General features: G+C 47.3%; 1 protein-coding gene across 2 annotated transcripts in view; it reads left to right on the forward strand.

Moving 5' to 3' along the window:
• Window positions 1-21,721, forward strand: part of kcc (solute carrier family 12 member kcc) — a 449,856-nt gene that overhangs the window by 88,793 nt on the left and 339,342 nt on the right. Inside the window, exon 1 of one of the 2 annotated variants that reach the window (XM_075668651.1) lies at window positions 14,709-15,023. The exons of the other annotated variant lie outside the window; for it this stretch is intronic. Coding sequence (XP_075524766.1) covers window positions 14,879-15,023 — 145 coding nt within the window. The 5' untranslated portion in view covers window positions 14,709-14,878. Of the gene's footprint in view, window positions 1-14,708; window positions 15,024-21,721 lie in introns of those variants that run through there. 2 annotated transcript variants of the gene reach the window in all.

Consider the following 21,721-nt stretch of genomic DNA (forward strand, 5'->3'; position numbering starts at 1 on the left):
GCGTACAGCCACGGGGCTAGATGAGGTTCCCGTTAGGCTGATTAATGAACTAGGACTAAAAAGTAAAGAAGCTCTGGTGAAATCAGTGGAAATACTTTAAAAGATAGACGAATACCAGACAGCTGGCGATAAAGTAGAATGAATTTAATTTATAAAGCTAAGGGGTAGAAAGATAGAATTCACTCGTATAGACCGTTGACCATTACATCGGTAATATACAGGCTAACAATGCAGGCAATCAAATTACAGCTTCAAACATGGGCAGAGAATAATGGCATTTTGGGAGAACTTCAGAATGGCTTCAGAATAGGTAGGCGTTTAGATGATAACTTATTTGTTCTTACTCAGTGTAGTGAAATATCAAAAGTAGGGAGCAGACCGTTATTTGTGACCTTTTTAGACATTACAGGAGCCTATGACAACGCAGACCGAAACATTTTGTGGGATATTCTGGAAGGGGATGTCTTAGGTGACGATTGTCTACAGCTTTTGAGAGGGATTTACGTAGAAAATACCGTTTGCGTTGAATGGGAAGGGATGAGGAGCGAGGAGAAGGTTCATATCAACAAGGGACTGAGGCAGGGGTGCCGTTTATCCCCACTGCTGTTTATGATGTACATGGTGAGGATGGAGAGGGCGCTAGAAGGAAGTGATATCGGGTTTAATCTCTCAAACAAACAGGCGGCTACAGTAGTAGAGCAGCAGCTTCCATGTTTATTTCATTCGGACGACATTGTGTTTCTAGCTAACAAGCAAAGCGATATGCACCGTCTGGCTAATATCTGTGGACACGAAGGCAACAGTTTGGGTTTGAAGTTTAGTGTTAGAAAATCAGGTGTTACGGTATTCAATGAAAACAGTGAACAGACAGTGGCGATACATTGCCAGGAAATACCTCGGGTAACAGAGTATAAATACCTTGGTAATGTGGATAAACGAAGGCAATAGATATAAGGAAACAGAGGAAAAAACAATAACAGTGAAGGGGAAAAGAAATGCTGCCATAATGAAGCACAGAGCGCCATGGGGATACAATAGGTACGAGGCGCTCCGAGGTATGTGGAAAGGTGAAATGGTTCCAGGACTTACTTTTGGAAATGCGGTTGTTTGCTTTAAATCAGGGGTACAATCAGGACTCGATGGGAACCAAAGGTCAGTGGGACGCCTCTCATAGGGCGTTCACGGGAAGACTACAGATGAAGCTGTGCAGGGTGATATGGGTGGGACTAGTTTTGAAGTGAGGGAAGCTCGCAGTAAAATCAAGTATGAAGAATGACTGAGGAATATGGAAGAAAGTAAATGGGCTGGGAGAGTGTTGAGGTATCTGTACAGGAAAAACATTGATTCGCAGTGGAGGAAAATAACTAGGAAGCTTACCAGCAAGTATGCAGCCTGTAAGGTGGGCAACACAGCAACAAAGAACGTCAAGCGGAAAGTCAGAGAGGCTGAAATGATCTCGTGGGTGGCGGCAATGGAAAAGAAACCTGCCATGAGTAACTACTTAAGAGGAAAAAACGAAATCAGGAAAGAAACAATTTATGATAGCTCAAAGGGAAGCTCAGTACTCTTCGAAGTGAGATCGGGATGCCTTAGAACATGCACCTATAAAGCGAGATATAAGAAGGAAGAAGAAGCATGTGCTTGCTTCTAGGGAAACGATGGAGCATGTTTTATAAGAATGTGAAAACGTCTCCCCAGCGGTCTATTTAGGCACCACTGGCCTCCTTGAAGCCCTTTGGTTCAGCGAGAGCAGTGGAAAAGTAAACATGCCCGTAATAGGGATTAGTAGGAGGCGATCGGAGGATTGGTGGAAGAAAAGTATGGAAACGACAAAAAACGGAGACGTGCAAAAGCACAGTTCGCAATAGGGGATAAGAAAATGTGGTTTTGGAAGTTCCTGGTGTTTTTTTTTCTTTTTTATTGTTTAACCTAGGTAGGACATTAGGCAGTATATAGCAAGAGCTTGGTGGCGCAAGCCACCGCCCCGTTCCGAAGGGGACGCTCATAACGTCCATCTATCCATCGTCCGCATCGCGGCCCATGCAAGCGGCCGAGTTTCGACCAGAAAGCCCGCCTTCGTGCACAGCGTTCGCCTCAAGAGTTTCCCGGCAAACATTATGGTTACATACGCTGCAGTTGCCGTGAAGCGTGAGAAGCAGTTAGGGATCTTGGGAATGTTCTCGCGTTCCACTCTTAAAGGCGAAGCTTAAGCGTCCTCCAAATTTTCTTTGGCGGCTATCTTGTATAGCCACCCGTCAAGCTAAAGGACAAGTGCAATTGTCCCACCTTACTGCAAGAAGCGCGCCGACGCACTCGCACTGGTGGCGGCCTTGCTAAGTGCGCCCGAGAAGGAGGAAGCCGTCCACCATAGATTTCTGCCTCGCCGCTCGTGCAGCTCTGATTAGCATTTTTGGAGTGAAATAAGCAACACACGCTCGTGTGGTGGCCGAAGCTTGAAGGCATGCCGAAAAACAGCTGTTGTGTGGTGGGGTGCTCAAACACCTACGAAAACTCGCGGGCAACGTGGTTCTACGCATGTACCGCGAGGCCACATGTACGGGAGCGACGGCAACAACAGATCGGGGAAGTTTTTGTTCCCACGCGTTCCTTCTGTCATCTCGGTGTTTGTCGCAGTCGATCATGTTTACACGGCTAAACGTCGATTTGATCGCGGCTTTGCCGTGGTTTGGTTAGGTTTTTCCGCCGTGCAGCAGGCAGGTTAACGGCATTTCGCTGAGGGTACGAATACCACTTGCCGCTTCTACCGTTTGCACACTTCTTTACCGTGTTGCTGTAGCTAGGATGCACGACTGCACGAATGCATCGCGTTGTGTGCTAAAGCTGCGGCGGCTTGCAAGCACTTATTTTGTCCGTTTTATGCGGCCCATTAAATAGTCGCACCAGCTGTCGCGCAGTTCCGGTTCTTGGATCTATTTTATGCGTGGCTTCGCTAATATGTTAGACTTTTGCTAGTGCCTTCACGCAAAACTATTGTTTTTTTTTGTAAGTACGAGGTTTTCGCCTTGCCTCGTTTGCAGTTGCTTCTTATGCATCTTTCCAGCTTGATTCTTTTCGACCGAGCACATCTTCGCTATTGTGGTTGTCCGGAAATTGATTTAGAAAAGACGTAGCCAAGGCGAGGATTGCTGTCAGCTGCTGCGTATGATATTGCTGTTCCATTTGCGTTGAAAAATTCGCGTCATGTTCACGAAGTCATTAACGCTTGCTGCTGTATGAGCGCACTTACCACGAAGAGTCCTTTGTTTGTTTCGAAGCTTCAAGTCTTTCTTTATGTGCATTTTGTAATTTTGTTAATATATTTTCCGGCACATGAGTGCAATGTTTACACCGTAAAAGACGAAACCCGGCCTTGTCGCCAGCTCCCATCTTACCTTGGTCGGCGCTGTTTCACCTTCAAATATATTATCACGTTGTAGTGACGGTGAAGAACACAGTATAGCAAAACTGTATATCGCGAAACTAACTTTTTTATTGGGTGCAACCTATGCCCACGAGGGCAAGTGACCCTCGAAGAACAACGATAGCGGCCATCACAGTTTATGATGCTCAGTCCTATATGCTTTACGGGTGACGCACCCAGCACTAAAGCCCCTCTTTTCCCAGCACTAATGGCTCCCAAGAGGAAGCTTTAGCTCCGGCCCAACTCCGACGCGTCCTATTCAAATAAATGTCAAACGCAAAAACGCTTTTCTGAGACAACCCCTTGACCGATTTCAATGAAATTCGTTGCATTTGAGAGAGAAAGTTAAATTCTAGTGACTATTTGAAGCAAAATTTCGATTTAGGGCCCGGATGTTGTGAAAAGAATTTTCATGTATTCGAAAGTTCGAGAAAAAAAAACGAAGTTTATAAATTATTAGCTCTGCATCAAAAACAGACATCGCGGTTCTGTAAACGGCGTCCATTAGATCATTCGAAGCGGACAAATTCAATATGTCAATTTATATCTTACGTGAATTTGTTACGTTGTGTACAAGGGTTCTGCAAAGGCTGTATTTCCATATTACTGCATTTTTTCATATTTATATGTAACATATCAATTTTGTCCGATTTAGATCTACTATTAGATTCAATTCACGGAATTGCGATATCATTTTTCCTTGCCGAGTTAGAGAGTTGTAAATTTGATAGTTTCGCTTCCTGAATTTTTTTTTAATATTTGCTAATTTTTAATAAAGAATGAACGATCTAAATAACAAATTGGAAAGCAGAAGTCACTATTTTTTCAGTTTTTCTTTTAAATGCAACAAACCTCGTCAAATTCGGTGCAGTGGTTGCCGAGAAAAATGAATTCTCCTTTTACGTGTATTTAGATAGGAGCACCCGAGCTAAGTGCCTTGCTCAAAGAAACGGGGAAGGGTCACCAACCTTCAACAAGCTATGGTTTGCTAACCAGATGGAATGCGACGTGGGATACGTACGCCGCATGCCCCACCTTGTTCTGCGGGACGATGAATCGGCAAGACTGCGTCGGCAAGGACGTTTAAGGCCGGACCGGCCCATTGTCAGATGCGAGAGAGTCGCCACCAGCCACCCCGTCAGTCTCGTGCGCTCTTACCGCTACATGTACGCTATTTTCTCCTATGTCTGTACATATTGTGTAAAGTTCTTCCTTTCCTATTCGTCGGCTCCAAGAGTCCGTCTCTCGAAGTCACAACACCTAAATATGCCGCGTTTTCGCATATAATATATAACCCGCTAGCGAGCTTTCTACAGCGGCTTCGTAGTTTGTTTCTTACGGTTCGCGCTGTTTTATAGATTAGAGGTATACGTGTTGCAAGAGAGTTACCCAAAAAGAAAATTGTGAACTTTTTCGACAGCCACGAAGCCAGTAAACAGTGAAGACAAAGAAGGCATAGATTAAATCAACTGTTCCTTTAAGTGTAATACAGAAACAATACGGAAAGGGAAAATGAAGGAGGACGAAAACACGACTTCCGCTGGTGTAGGAGTCGAACACACACCCTTCGCATTTCGCGTGCGAATTGAGCGACTGCGGTGGCCGTTCTTCCCGCCCATTTTCTGTGTGTGAGTGCTATAGACCTAGCCTTGGCAATGTTTGCTAGCTCCACTAACGAACACGGCGGTGAATAGGCGTCGTGTATAGAACGTGAACTTTAGCAGCGGGCAACCGGTTAATGAACCTCGGAGTCTATCTCATTGTTTCAAGGGTGCCAAACACGAGTCTTCTTGTTCCTTGTTATTCTTATTAGACCCTCGTTTCTCTCGCTTTTGAACAGGGAGTGACAGCTGCAGCTACACGTATAGTACTTTATTTTTATACCCCCACAGAATGCTGTTTTTTTCATTTGTTCAAGTTGGTGTTGCTGTTGACCGTCTCAACGTACCCGTCTACATTTCTTTTTCTTTTTTCGCACGGCGCGGGTTTTAACTGCTCTAAAATATGGTGTTGCGGGCCCACGCAGTAAGCTATACACGAGCCGTGAAATGCCCTTACAAGCGATAAAAGACGAACACCGAGCTCCTGGGCGCACAAGAATACATTTCAACCATACCGTTCGGCGACTTAGGTGTGAAGTAAGAAACTTGGTATTGCTCTATCTCTCTCCACGGCAACTTTCACAGTTGGTTCGATGTCGTTGCGAGACCCTCGGCTCGTCTAGAAATTGTGACATTTCGACCTGCAATATTTTTAGAAGATTCCGCGTAAGCCTTTTTGTCTCCAAGGTGCACGCTTTTATGTGTTTTTCTGCTTGACGTGCATTTCTGTGCATCCCATGTGTATATTGCACAATCGCCTTACGTGTCAAATGGCCTGTTCAAGAATTTTCGTGCGCAGTTTGCCATCCATCTTGGGTTACACGAGCAGCTAGTGTACGAAATAAAGCACGCTCGTAATCACGCGCTCGAGAAAGGCCACGACATTGCATTTCAATGGTCGCCAAGCCATTGCGCAATTGTCGGCAACGACAGCGCAGAGGAAGCTGCGCGTTCGGCTCACCAAAAACATCAGCGGGTTCCTACACCCCCTTCAGGAACTGATGCTGCGCGACAACTTCGATCACTTGCTCGCCACGCCACACTTCTATACGATGGAATTCACCGGGTTTCACCAACTCACGCTTGCACTCTCTCGACCCTAACTTGCGACTTCGCCTGTCACCTGCACTTTCCCGTCGCGAAACTACTGTGTCGCATATGGTTGGGTGTCGCATTGACAAATTCCCATTCGTTCCTGATAGGAATGCCCAACAGTGCGGCGTGCAATTTGCACGGGTGCGATGAGACTCTAGAGCACCTTCTGTGTCACTGCCCAGCCTTTGACACTCAACGACGTACTTTACAAGCGAAACTCAACCTGCTAGACAATATAGCCCTCCCAGAAGAAATGATCCGTGGACGGTGGCCTATGCTTTCTTGCAGGCGAAAGGCCACAAAAGCCCTTCTGCGTTTCTTGAAGGCCACCGGATTGTATGAACGCTTCTGAGATTCCTCTATGACTGACTGTGAATGACTATCATTTTTCTTTTCTCTCCTTATCTCTTCTTCCCTCTTTCCCCTCCCCAACTGTAGGGTAGCCAACCGGGCACGTCCTTGGTTAACCTCCCTACCTTTCCCTCTTTGTTTCTCTCTCTCTCTCTCTCTCAAGTGCGCAGTACTGCCCAAGTAGATTTTGCATACAAGTCCGGGATAATTTGCGACTTATTATCCTGCTTAAATCGGCGCTTTCTTTTTCTGGACCTTAAGATGTCGCTGGCAGGATTTACCATTTTGCTTTTGTGATGCCAGTTTATCAGACTTTAGGCATAACTTTATGCCTTTCAAGCAAACGAAATTTACTCTTGCTTCTCCCAGTAGCCATAATAGCCGGATAGTTTTCTCTTCTGTAGCTTCACATGCGTGCTAAAGGATTATTATTAGTTTTTTTCAAACTGTTTTCTACGTGCATTTTCCGACGCTCTTTAGCCCTGTTGTTTTGATTTCGTTTTTCTGCGTTTATTGCCGAGATATTTTCTTTTCTTCTATTTTAACACCCAACATTCTAAACCTATTGAAGCCTGTAACTGGTAAATATGCTAACAACCTCGGTTTATAAGCAGTGCAGTAACGTTCAGCTGCTTTCTATTGCTTCGAGAAATGCAAATTTTTTTTTTCGGGGGGGGGGGGGGGTTAAGATCAACGTAATATAAAGGTCGTTTCTGTCGCTGCGCTAAGCTATCATCAGATGACTCGATTGATTGATTGATTGATTGGATTTGACGTCGCAAGCAAAACTAGAACTATGAGCGGGGCGGCAGTGAAAGGCTTAGAACTAATTTGATCCCATCAGTTCTTTATCGTGCGCTCAAAGCACTGTACACACTAGCTATTTTCCAGCCGCTTTGCGTTCAAATGATATTTAAACTGATAATGTAGCTTGCCGATATATATATATATATATATATATATATATATATATATATATATATATATATATATATATATATATATATATATATCCAGTTTGCTACCCTGTGATGGGGAAGGGCAAAAGGGGTATGCAGGATGATCGACTGCAGCGCAGTCCACATCGTGAGCTTAGGCGATGCTGGATCAATCATCATTATTCATTTACTTGGGGAAACAATGCTCCGTATAGAGAGGGTGTGCGTTTGTCCCGTCGGCCTTAAACGGTGCTTCGTTTATATATATATATATATATATATATATATATATATATATATATATATATATATATATATATATATATATATATGTGTGTGTGTGTGTGTGTGTGTGTGTGTGTGTGTGTGTGTGTGTGTGTGTGTGTGTGTGTGTGTGTGTGTGTCAAATAGAGCGTCCTATGTTTGAGCGATGCTTGCATCAGACAAATCTATTCGCATTGCTGTGTGTTTCTGCATCGTTCGCGTCCCTTGCAGTGTGCAGCTCGAGTTTATTTATTATAGCACCCGCCGTGGTGGCTCAGTGGCTATGGTGTTGGGCTGCTGAGCACGAGGTCGCGGGATCGAATCCCGGCCACGGCGGCCGCATTTCGATGGGGGCGAAATGCGAAAACACCCGTGTGCTTAGATTTAGGTGCACGTTAAAGAACCCCAGGTGGTCAAAATTTCCGGAGTCCTCCACTACGGCGTGCCTCATAATCAGAAAGTGGTTTTGGCACGTAAAACCCCAAATATTATTATTATTTATTATAGCCACGTGGCACATGCTTCGAGCTTCGTCTACGGCGGTACCATGGATGTCATAGCGTCCTGACGTGCTTACGAATCTTCGTTGAACACGGACGTACCGTACGAATTAAGGGTAGATTAGGCCACTTTGTTGCCTACCGACTTTTGTCTAGTTCACTCAGGAGCGCTTTCATGAATTTAATAGAGGGTTCGGGAAAATTTTGGAGAGCCCTGAGTTCTAAATGTTACGTTATATGAGTGCGCTTCCCTTCACCATTGCTGCTGCTTCTTAACACGGGGTATGATTTGCGCGCTTTCTCTGTAGTCCATGAACCCGTCAGTGTCTGCAACGTCCTTCTGGTCAGCACGGGGTAGCGGATTCGATTCCCAGCCACGGTGGTGGCATTTTGATGTGGGGGTAATGGCAAAAACGTTTTATATTGGTGGGAGTCCACGTTATGGAACCCCAAGTGGCAGAACTTAGTGCGGAGCCCCCCCCCCCCCCTTCCCCCACTACGGCCTCTCTCAAAGCTGGTGTGTTGCTTCGGGTAGTTAAACCCAATCGTTTCGTTTGATTTGATATTGCTAGTTCAAAAAAAAAAACGTCTTGAGTGTAACTGAGTTCATGATAAGCAGGACATATACGATCACGTCGCGTGCTATTCTGTGTGCACTCGTGACCAACTCAGACTCACTTCTGAATGAACGACACCGAGCTCTTGCTCAGCATATAATGGCTACATCGCTGCTACTCTATATGTGTGTGACATCGGCATGTTATACGAAGGCTAAACAAACGAAGAACTCGCACCTGGTGTAATTAGTAGCTTCAGTGGGTATAGATTTTTTTGTCTCTTCTTTTTGCTGTACTAAGCTTCATGTTGATTCGGTTCCAGCCATTCTTCCAATGTGCGGAAAACAGAATTAACTGTACGTTTCAATAGCTGACTGTGGGAGTGCACTATGCGTGTCAATTAGTTTGCCGCAGAGGAAGCTGAACAATAGCTGGAATAGAACAATAGAAGGTGGCAAGTTGGTTAGGTGATCATCTTGGCATATTTGGTACCTGTCAAAACGAATGGCAAACCAAAGACGCAGGGATAACCCATGCACTACTAAGCGCGAGTATCAACTGTTTATGAATTCTCACAGACACTATTCCGGGAATTCTGGGAAACGGCTGGGAAAACGATACAACAGCGCATAGCGACGGTATGTGTATAGGTTCGACCACAGCCCAACATTCTTAGCCAACTTCTGTAGTACCGCAATTATAAAATCGAGCCCATGGCCAAACACCAAGTGTAATTATGTTCTTCAGGTATGTTGATTGGATGGATGGACGGACGGACGGGTGGATGAATGGATTTATTGGCTGCATCGTTTATTATCCGCCCCCTTAGGATCCGTTGTTTCAGACCATCTAATCTTAAGCATCTTTCTGCCCCTCCCCCCCCCCCCCCCGCCAAAAAAAAAAAGAAAAAAGAAACTCTTGAACATCGGCGTTGAACCGACACACCGTGGCCTTTTATCCGATGAGACCCTCCGGCGTCACTGATTCCCAGGGATGTGCACTTTATATCAGTAATTTCTAAGCCACAGCACGAGCAACAACCGCCGTCGACTGGCCTCGTGAGACGAGCATGGCGCTCCACATTTTACGTCGGCCAGGAGCGCAGTTATCCTCGTGTTCTAATGTTCCGCCACCGAGCACTTCGGCTCAACACAAGAAGGCGTGTATGGTAACACCGCCCTTCGACTGAAGTGGTTACTGCGCTTCAATGAAAACTTTCTAAACAGATGCTGCTGGCGTCTAACTCTAATGCCCTGGAGTGATGGTGTATTTGCCAAGCAACTCCTCTTCCTAGAAATCGCCTTACAGGCGTCGAAAGGCAGCCCCGTGCCCCACTTGGTGGAGTGGAGATAGATTATAGAGAAAGGATGAATGAATCTGCGGCGGAGATGGTAAAAGACGGCTGGAATATTGGTGGCGTTTAAAGTACGGCGAACGCGACATCGAGTTTCTATTCGGCTCCCGCTACAGGTGAGACGCCAGCTGTAGTTCTCAAGCGCAATTCCGTCTTCAGATCACCGCAGACGCTCGATGAATTCGCCAAATTTAGAGCGGCTTGTTACCACTTGTTCTGTGTACATAAGCTTGCCTTTCCAGTGTAAATAAACCCCCTGTTCCGTTCCTCATCCTTTCGACCTCGTACTTCTTCACGAAAGAAGCAACCCTCTTCAAGTAATCTCGGCCGACGGCGTGCGCCCGCTTAGCCTCCGTTACGAGACGGTGGTATATAGGCTAGAGAGAGACCTTCTGTGTGACGCCAGACTGCCGTCTCCTACAGGCTTCAGAATATTCGAAATACGTGGACACACTTTTGCTCTTCAAACTCTTCATGGTTAATGAGCCAAGGCTGTGGTAGGTGTTCTTTGGTATGTGACAAGTATTCACGTAGAAAATACTCGCCGCTGCTCACTATATTAGCTCCAACCCGAGATCTTGCCGAATGTTATGCAGCCTGCCGGCAGAGAGGGGATTCTTCCAAAGGAAGAGTGCGCAACTTCGTCCAATGCAGAGGGGAAAAAATAATAAAGGAAGAAACATCGGGACATTCCATCGCTGTTCTTTCACAGCTGTGTTTCTTATTTTTTTCCGTGCTCCATACATGCTGCGCCTGGCAGGGGATTCTTCCTCATGCGTCACCCCGCCTCAGACGTCGCGAACCAAAAGTAGTGCGGTCGTTCCATTACGCTGGATGAATGCGGAAAGAAGTTCACTGTCGGTGTTTTTGAAAATACGTCTCCGTGTTTAGGGCAAACTCGGAGCGTCTGAGTGCGGGCTTCGAAATTTGGCAGTTGACCGTCCATTTAACAAAAAAAAAACGTGCTGTTGTCTTCCTAAATCTGTCGTCCTCGGCAGGGTACTCGACTTGAGAGAGCCGTTGGAGCATCTGACTCTATCGTTGCTACCTGCGGCGTGCGCAGCATCGCACGGCGCCGGTGGCTCTTGCGAAATTGAATTACGCGGGAGTGCCGTCGCCGTGGGCGCGCACCGTTGTTTCCTTGCGGCAGTTCCCTTGAGGCTCTGTCGTACGGCTGAGACCCCTGTTCGCATGTCGCAACACCCGCCGTTTTATTCAAGATCGAGAAATTGCTGCTTTTTTTGGAAGTGTTAAAATGGAGCGAAGGTTTTTCTTGAACCTTATTCGCTGTCCTTTCACTTTGCCGAAGTGCCTAAATGGTAGAAAATACATCCTCCCTTGTTCTAAGCTGGGAACACGCCTAAATACTCCCATATCTGTCGCCCATTAGACCTAGTTGACCAACATTTCTCTTTAAAAAAAAAAAAGAAGAAAGAAAGATGATTGGGAAAGAGAGGAGGAAAGAATATACGTACGGTTAAAACCAAGTACATCAGCTGTGCAAAGATGATAGCGCTATACAGTTACTATCGCTCATGAATTAAGAGACGGACACGTTTATTGTGGTTTCCAACTTCGTATCACTACTGTCCATGAACGAATCGAAAGAGAAAACCACATTGTCACACTTGCACCACATGTACTTTCTGAAGACGTGGCCATTACCATCGATCTTTTCGGGATGCTGATTTCTCACATGTTCACCTTGTGAACTCAAGAATATGGTAACCATTCATTGCCTTACTCGCCAGTCAGTATGACAACTTTAGTTTTAAATGTCAGAAACAAGTATATATATATATATATATATATATATATATATATATATATATATATATATTATGGTGGGGGCGCATTTTTTGTCCTTTCAGAGTTTTAAGAGATATTCTTGCCTACTTGAAACTTGAACCATAATGAACGCTCCTCTTCTTCGTATTTCACCTTCGCACCTGCAGTGGATGTTCAACTTTCTTATGTTGAATTCCAATGGCGGAGTCGGAGCAAGTTTTTCTGCTCATTTCGGAGCAAGTTTGTTCCAATGACAGAGTGAGGGCGGGAGTAAGGTGTTCTAATGAGAGAGTCGGAGGGGATTCAGAGCAGGAGTCACTCAGTGGAGCAGAAAAAGGTGCTCCGCCAAAATCGGCGGAGTGGACCGGAACTCTGCGTGACGTATTTCCTTTACCACGTTTGTCTGCTGGGAGGCGCCACCGGTCACGACTCGCGAGGAAGCAAAAGCTGCTGCACGCTTGGCGAGATATCCATTCCGCACTTTTAAATAAACAACAGGTGAACGGCGCAGAAGAGAGAAGTTACCGGTGCGGTGGTGCTGGGAGCAAACAGCGGAAGGAGATGACAACACGCAAGGTATCCTGGGTGACTCGGTGATAGAACTTCCGCTTCCGCCTTGCTCCGGCGGCGCAGGTTGTGTTCCACTCGCGGATCTGTAGGCGTTGCTCTACGCCAGGGTCGAGTGCTCGCTCGCGGAGTCCATCCACTGCTCCGACTCCGCTATTGGAATTCAACATTAGTGTTTTACCTTTTATACCGCTCTTTCGTTAGCTTTCTTTATATGCGGGAGCATGCCTAACTTTCTTTGCTACTTTGGGTCAGTTTGTTTTTGTTTGGAGGTATTGTACTGAAAGAAGTTATATCAAAACCATCCAATCTTCTAGACGCGCAGGTATTGCAAGGTTCAATATCCGTATTTTTACAGCTAAGCTGTAAAGCTTTTACAGCAAAGCTGTCTATGGCTAGGATCTGGAAAAAGTGTGTCTTAGATGTTGACAAAAAACAAATCATCGTGTGGCCGATCCTGGTGATAGTGCAGAAAGGGTCCAAGCTCAGGGGCACATAGCCCTGGGGGCTCGGGGATCTGTAACGCGCCCTTGAACTACCCTTGCCACACATGGGACCCAAAGAGGTCTCAGGCAGAAGGGTAAGGACAGATGTTTTTGGGAAATTCAGTGCCTTTCCACTCTGTGAATAAGGATGACCAGCGAAGCTGTGCATGTGGGCACCTTATTGGCGAATTGCACCTCCGCCGTTGGTCGGCCCGGCATTGCACTATCTTCGGGATCGGCCCACGTATGGAGAGTGATTAAGGCCTTCTTCACCTCCGCCACGGGTCGACGCGGCATTGCACGTCTTCGGGATCGGCACACGTATGGGGAGTTTTGTGCCTACACACGGTCACGATCCCGGGGAAACAAGCCCTTAACAGCTTCGCTGTAACAATGTTCTGTACAACTTTTCAAAAAGGACTGTTGAAAAATTCTCGGTGCCAACCACGCAAACCCGCTAGTTTACGGCTCGCGCGTTCATCTTCGTTCTCTTCTTCTACAGCTGGCTGCGTTGCCGCGCTCATCATTCTAGCGTAGAATGTCGCTTCTCTTTTGTTGTCGTAATGGGGCGGCCGCGTTTATGGGGGTATGAGCATTGCTTAAGGAGGTATGAGCCATGCATTCAATTACGTGACGCACACATTTAATAACAGAGGTGATACGCGAATGTGTGTCCGTACCTCTATCGCCACGATGACCACAGCTTAGGACAATAAATATATTCCTACCTGTGTTCAGTATTCTGGGTCCCCTATGTGTCGTGCGCTAAACGCTTCTCTGGTCATCCACCTTTATACAGTGAAATGGCACTGAATTGCAAATAAAGTTTATTCCTCTTCCTCCTATTTTAATATTCGTTACTTCTGTAAAACAGGATAGCTCATAGCTGTCTTGCTGAACAGAACACGACGCGCGGCTGCGAAGTTTCAGTGTACGGTTGAGCGACTATGGGAGCTACGTCGAATGCGTTAGCGGTGCATAGCCAAATGAAACACTGCAACGTAGGCCTGTGCGAATGAGTTTGTCACTTCGGAAGAATTAGATAACATAGGAAGGTTGAACCAAGCCATCTGCTCCTTCAAACTTTGGCTGCTAAAGGAAAACCGGTGGCAAAAGCGTTGACTAGCACAGTAGTCGGCATATAACCTATCCGTTCTTGGATAAGAGCGGTGACGCCAGTTCTTCTATTGACACACGGAAGGGAAAAAGAAAGAGGATTCCCCAACCGGGCGCAAACGTGAACGAACAAAAACAGGGAGGGGGCCGCGTCGTCTGCTTCGCGCCCAGCTAAAAAAAGCAGCCGATTTCAAGAGCACTTGTGATGTGGCGCCACCAAACGTGGACCTCGGCGTAGCTCTAGGAGCGAGAGTATCCGCCTCTCCCATTCAAAGAAAAGGAGAACAAAACGAAGGCGGGGCCCAGGGTCTGAGCCTCCACTTCGGCCTAGCGGCGCTGCGTCGTCTGCTCGGAAAGGCCTGAGGCATTGATTTGAAAGGGAAAAAAATAGCTGTGGTCTTAACGTCCTGCGTCTACTACTGTAGCGAATATGTACACTTGGAGCCCTGAGATGCTTTTAGTTCCCTTTTAGAGGTGTTTACATCCAGAAATAATATTTAGTGTTAGGGAAACGAGCCTCGAACGGACGGACTCGTTTTCCCGCGCGGACAGACCACGGGGCGAGGAGGCCGAATGCGGAGCGACACGGTCGCGCGTGCGCGGTGCATTGCAGCAGCGGTTCGGGCGCCGGTGAGGCAGATCGCGCGAGCACTGCGACGAGGCTGCAGGTCGCTGTTGGCCGCTGGTTTCGTCGTTTTTTCGGTGTGTTCTGGGACGCGTGTCTGACTCGGCGTGCGCTGCGCGTTCTGACTTGTTTCCGGTGCGATCTGACACGCCGGTGGGCGCCATGCCCGTGGTAAGTTAAGCCGGCGTGCACGGTCGACGAAGCTTCGCGTTCAACATGGAAGCTACATCGACGACAACCGGCAAGTTCGAAGTGACCCAAGTCACAACACCCGACTCGCTGGCCGGTCAAAATTCGACGCCACTGTCCCCCTCGATCGGTGATCAGGACTCGGACCCGTCCACTGTGCGTTTGATCCCAGGTAAATGCACGTCGCTCATGCTGGGGCGACTTCGTGGTTGCGCGCTTTTATTTCGCGCCCGGTCGCTCCTTTGTTTCACGCGTTAACTTTAAAGCGCTTGCTTGCAGTGTTGCACACGTCGTTCTTGAAGTACTGCGAGGTGTCTTCATTGCATTTTGCGTCTGATCTGTGGATCAAGTGCAGCTACAGAAACTCGATCGGATATATTTTGGGAGGGAAAAGTGACGTTTCAGTGAAGCTTTTTTACTTTCCTATTACTCTTTCGTACGGGGCTGCTTGTTATGCTCGAGCATAACAATGCTCGAGCATTGCACTGCAGCAGGTTGCGCTCTTAATCCTCTTACCGATTGCGTCCGCCTGATAGCGACATAAGATGCCACACCCTCATTATGAAGTCGTTCTACATGTGTGCTCAGAGAGAGAAAAGGTAGCTGTCGTGGGCGCTTGAGGGCCGTTCTAGGTACCACGGCTTGCTTTAGAAAATGCGGCCAGGCGAGAACCACTTAGTATATGTGTGAAGACGCTGTAAACTCGTTAAACGTCAACCGTGCCTACATTGATACGTGTATGAAAATTCAATGTAATTCTATCAGCTGATCGCGCACGTGAATGAAAGCGAGCCTGATTGGTCTGCGTTGATGCGTTGAGTACGATGTAATTCATTTGAAAACGATGTCACGGGTGTCCGGATGTTTTAAAGTTGTCATATTTTATTCCAACTTGAGTTTACATCGACGATGTGTCGTTCCAGATATTCGGGTTTCCTTCCACTTCACGATTTTGTCTGATTTTGGGCTGATGTGCTACTGCTTTGTAGAGGCAGATGAGTGCAGTCCGTTTGAGACAGCGTAGCCGCTTTCTTGCCAGAATTTTTCCTTCGGCAGCCTACTGTACTATAATGTTTAATACACCGTGCTTTTGTTTCCTAAAGGAGGTAGTAAAGTGATTCTTGTTGGAGGTTTACGAAGATGAGCTATGACGCTTAGAACTTTCGATGGAGGGAGTCCTCAGGAGAGCTCTCTTGTTTTCTATTGGACGCTGGCTGGGTGTCGAACCGGAACTGAAACGAAAACCGATATTTTTTCGACGTCCGGAACTGGATCGGAACGTTAAATCTTTCTTCAATTTTTTTCACGTTGGAATTCAACCGAGAAGGAAACAATAAATACGTTTATCAGTTCAGGTTGACTTTCGGAGCTTTTTATCGATGCATTGTCTGTACTTGTGGCTAAGCCGCGCTATCACATTTGTATATTCACGTATGCCTGTTATCATTTTAGAAGAAGTGTGGTCGTTCTTGCTGTTTTCAACGCGGCTTGCCTGGAGACAGGCGTGTTAGCAATACAACCGTGAACATCAATTCGCCAGCGGCCAACGCTCAGGCGGCGGTGGTGAGAGACCTATGATCGCTGATAAACGGAAAGACTTTGTGGCTTCAGGTGGTTGATTTCTATCACAGTCGTAGGCAAAATAAAGCGTAGATGCGAGAAAAGGTCAAACTCGGAAACCGACCCAAGTAACCGCTAGGGAAGCACACATACTATTATATTTTTTAAAATATTCAGATAAGTCACCCTTCGCATATACCTTGTTGTTTAACGTGAATATTCACCGCAAACAGCAGCAATTACTTGCGACGAGGGCGGCATATCATGCACTTAAGGAGTGAGATAAATATTGTACGAAAGGTGGTACGCGCTCCATGAGGTGCAGGGGAGGATGTCACGTCGGTATTCTCGAGGGACACGTAAGAAAAAGCAGCATTGCGTTATCCACCCTAGTCAGTTGTATTCGAGAGAAAGATGCCGGGGTGAAGCCGTTGGGCCTGTGCCGATATGCGCGCGCTTCTAGTGGCCCCTCTGCGTTAATTGACCCCGCATGAAAGCTGCCGTGCTCGCACAGCTTTCTCGAAGTATAGAATGGCGCAGCGATTTAAAAGGCAGCCCCAGTGCGTCGGGAGAGCTGATGTAGCAATAGACTGCACGTACAGTGCGCGTCACCCTTGTGTAGAGCGCGGGAACAGTGGCCGCCGGGGCGCTCCCGAGCCAGCTATAGCAACGTCTAACGATAGTGTCTGGGCTCGAGATAAGATGCGTCCGGGCACGTTTGGATACACATAAAGCCCGTACCACACGTACGCCTGCGGACGCACGCAAGCTCGCGTCTACGCGAGGAATGGCGGTTTGCATCCACAAAGGCGCGCGACAGCGCGCGCTCACGCGACACACTCGTAGACGTCTTGGCAGACGCCGCTTCGTACGTTGTTATTGACAGTGTTTCAAGTTGCTTCAATATCTATAAACGTAATTGTTATATTTTTATGGCTGTTAGATCAGCACAAAAAGGAAAGATGCGCTTGCATGTTATAAATTGCCTTCACTGAGAGTTGATTGTACCGCGCCGTAGCTGCGTAGCCAGGCGCGCCGACGCGAGGCAGCGCAAGCGCCCGATAACAGAGAGGAGCTGTTCCCCGAGATCACGCCGCCTTTCGACGCGTACGTGGGGTCTAAGCTTAAGGCGCGTTAATAGACCGACGTTATCGGCGCGCGGGCCAGCGTCGCTCGACGCCAGGCGCGTCGGAGCGCGTTGGCCCCCGGTTACGTTGGCTGCGCCAGTGCGTCGAACCATCGGTCGAACTATAGACGCTGTTCTCGCCAACGTGACGTAGCGCGTGCGCGCGCTCACGCTACGTCGGACTATATTGAGCCCTTTACAGAAGAGTCTTGCTGTTTCACCGACCGCGGAAGCGTCAGTGAAAAGGCACTTTTCATGAAACTAACCACGGTATCGGTTCGCGCTGCTTTGCTCTGCGCAAAAGCGGAGCTGCCGCGGAAGCAAGTAGCAGTGGCAAGACGAAGGCGCTGCGTAAGCATCCGCTCGCGCGGGCGCTGAAAGAGCAAGGCTTGTCTGTCTGTGGGGCCAAACCTGCCCAGACGCATCTGATCTCGAGCTCAGCAACTGCCGTTATACGTCTCTTGCTGTCTCCTGAGTGCCCCGGTGGCCGCCGTTCGCACGCTCTACACAAGGGTGACGCGCACTGTACTATGCGCTTCTATTGTTGCGAAGAGCCTGCCGCCAACTCTGCAAAAACACGAAACGCCATGCGAGAGTTGTAGATGGAGTAATATGAAAGCGAAAAAAAGAAAGAAATCCGTAAGTTGCTGAGATTCTTTCGCAAGTCTAAGCTAGTGTACCTCGGGGTTCCGACAATTGCTGTAATAATATGGCTTTAGCTGAATTCAACAGAGAGTCACAAATAAGAAAGGGTAACTGGGCCAGCTTCCGCTACTCTGCGCCCGTGGTCGCTGTTCGTAAGCGTTTGCGAGTCTTAACTCTCTGCGTACTTTCTTTCACTGCGGGTAGGTGAGGTCGTTGCTGGGTCTCTCATTCTCTCCTCATTGTCACTTACTGATCCCAGTAGTTGAGCTTTTGTGTGTAATAAATTTAGGCTCGTTTCCTGTAGTTGTTTTTCCGTTACGTAGTCAAATCTAAACCTTTTACAACTGGTCGTAGCGCGGTTACATTTCTGTGCTCCGAAAATAACCAAAACCGAACCGTTTGCTCTAAACCGGAGTAAAAAATCGAACCTAAAGAAGAAATTTGGTTGGAAACCCTAAACTCGGGAGTGTGTCCAACGCCTGAGTCTGTGGTTACTGTGGCATGCATTTCACTTCCGAGCACAATATCGCGGGTTCGAGTCCCTGTTGCGGTGGCCGCATTCCGACGCTGAAAGTGTTTGTAACTTCACGGTGAGCCGTAAAGAACCCCACGTGTAGTAATTGCTCTGGAGCTCACCACTACGACGCCCTTGTGCCAGACGTAGCTTCGAAACGGAAAACCCCGACAAAAGACTGAAAGTGAACCACGTGTCTATCAACAAAAGCATGCCCGCAGAAGCGTATTTTCTGCGGAGTAGGGGTAATTCATACCGGCGTAACGGTTATTTTTTTTTGTTTCCATTGTTGTTTCGATTCAAGTCTTCAGTATTTACATAAGCGCGCCGTATAATGAGTCGTTATATTGCGCAGCGCGCACACGGTGAAGAGAAGCTGCGGTGAGTAAAAAGCGGCATGGTGCGATTGCTAGCCTAGAGCAAGTGCGGCAAGGGCTTACGCAATGCGTATATTGTTTTGCAGCGGTGCGGTATCTTTTGAGATAGTAGTCCTCCTGGAACTGTTCGCGTATAACGTCGATGCCAACCGTAGGGCATGCACATTAATGGTTGTACATTGTTCCTGATACGACTCAAAGCTTCTCAGTGGGTGGGGCTGCACTTGGGGATGAATACGCCTCTGTCATGGTTGGGTGGGCGCCGGTTGTTCCACGCACCGTTGGGCTGGCTGTGCGCGATTGTAAATGTTGCCGACAAGCATGACAGCGCATTCGATAGGCTATAACTTCGTGACTCATCCTGTGTGCTAGATCCCCGTGCAATCCCTCAACTGTTCGCTGTTAACGCATAGCTCGCGCTAAGATTCATTCACGCGCTGTGCGCTTTGTGGTGTCTCTCTATGGTTAGACAGACTATCGGCAACACTTGCACGTGATCAGCCGGTATGCGGGTGGCTGTCGATAGACGGCACTGCCAGAGTCCAAGGCAATGACGAGGTTGTATCTGAAGAAGAAAAGAGCGTGAAAAAGAACCAGATAGAAAAGGAGCTGGTGCACCTTTTCCATTGATTACTGTCTGATGACAGAAGGAATTCATGATAAGTTGGGAGGAATGTTGAGAAAAATGTCATGATAAGTTGAGACAGCATATGGAGGGACCAAAAGGCATCATTTTGAAAATGGGATATGTAGTTGGGAAAGAGAGCAAGGAGTGCAAAATGACCAGTCCAAATTCGAACGCTGAACAAATAACAAATATAGTCACTACAGTCGAGGAAGAACTTGGCAAATGGCTAAGTAAAGAGTGGGAATATAGTGAGCTTTTAAGTGTAATAACGACAGCAATACGGGTAAGACGAACAACATGTTCGTTGGAAATGAAAAAAAGAAACCGAAAAGCTGGTGGAACAGGGAGATACGAGAAGCGATCGCCGAACGACAGAAAGCATCCCGAGAGCACAGGCAGGCAAAGAAGGCGCAGTTGCCGCAGGATGAAGTAGCCAGTAAATGGGAAATGCACCGGGATAGAAAGTCTATGGTTCAAATACTGGTGCAAGCAAAGATAAAAGGTGAAACTGAACGTTGTTGTCAGAAATACGCAAGAAAAAGAAGGTCCGATCTAGAATATTTTGGAACCACTTAAAATTATTAGGCACGAAGTCACCAACAATACAACAACGTATCCTAGACGAAGCTGGAAACAAACCGTAAGGCGAAGCGGCATTAAACTACATCCGAAAAATAACAGCCGAATCTTTCCAAGGCAATGACGAGGTTGTATTCGGAAAGAAAAAAAGAGCATGAAAGAGGACCAGGTGGAAAAAAGAGCTGGTGCTGAAAAATTTCAACTGAAAGAAAGCCAAATAGAAAATTCCTAAGCGCACAGCCACGGGGCTAGACGAGGTCCCCGTTAGGCTGATTAATGAACTAGGACCAAAAAGTAATAAGGAAGCTCTGGTGAAAGCAGTGAAAAAAACTTTAAAAGATAGACAAGTACCAGACAGTTGGCCACAAAGTAGAATGAATTTATAAAAGTAAGGGGGAGAAAGATAGAATTCACTCTTATAGACCGTTGACCATTACATCGGTAATATACAGCTTAGCAATGTAGGCAATAAATTAAAATTGCAAGCATCATCATCCTGGTTACGCCCACTGCAGGGCAAAGGCCTCTCCCATACTTCTCCAATGACCCCGGTCACTTTCTGATTATGAGGCACGCCGTAGTGGAGGACTCCGGAAATTTCGACCACCTGGGGTTCTTTAACGTGCACCTAAGTCTAAGCACACGGGTGTTTTCGCATTTCGCCCCCATCGAAATGCGGCCGCCATGGCCGGGATTCGATCCCGCGACCTCGTGCTTAGCAGCCGAACACCATAGCCACTGAGCAACCACGGCGGGTTTCTGTAGGTTATATCTAGGAATTCATGAATGGGACGACGGTACTAGTACGTGTGCGTTAAGATCTCTAGTATTGGATTGGATTGGAGAAACTTTATTTATGCCTGCAGTTGGGCGCTCGCGCGCCCCGACGAGGGCCTACGTCATCCTCGAAGGTGCCGTTACTCGGCGCGGGTCTCCGCTCGCCGTTGCCGGCTCGTTGGTCCGTGCCTTTCGAGCGCCTCGAGAACCTGCTGGACGGCCCAGAGCTGATCGTCTCGGTCGTAGCTCTTCGCGGCTGCCTCGAGCCGCGGTGGGAGTGTTCTGATCTCTAGTAATTTGCTTCGAAGCTCATTTAAATGCCGCAGCTCTAAGCAACTTCACGCACTATAGAGCTGTGCGATTAATCATTCGTTGAGGTCTTGCGCTAAACGCCACTATCTTCCATCCAGCAGTAATAAACTATTAATGATGAAAAAAATAAGAAAGACAAACTTTGGGGACACCTAACCAATTCTAATGATGCGTAAATATCACAGTGTTACTTGTCGCTGAGTTATGTCGCCGAGTTATGTCGCCGAGTTATGTCGCTGAGTTCAGTGTTGCGGCAGAACGTTGCTTAGTTTAGTGCTACTGTGTTATGTTTTCAAGTGTAATGTTGCTGCGTATGAGGTCGCAAGACGACAAACCGGCCAGGTTGCGATCT

Source organism: Dermacentor variabilis, chromosome 1, assembly GCF_050947875.1.
Source record: "Dermacentor variabilis isolate Ectoservices chromosome 1, ASM5094787v1, whole genome shotgun sequence".
NCBI lineage: Eukaryota > Metazoa > Arthropoda > Arachnida > Ixodida > Ixodidae > Dermacentor > Dermacentor variabilis.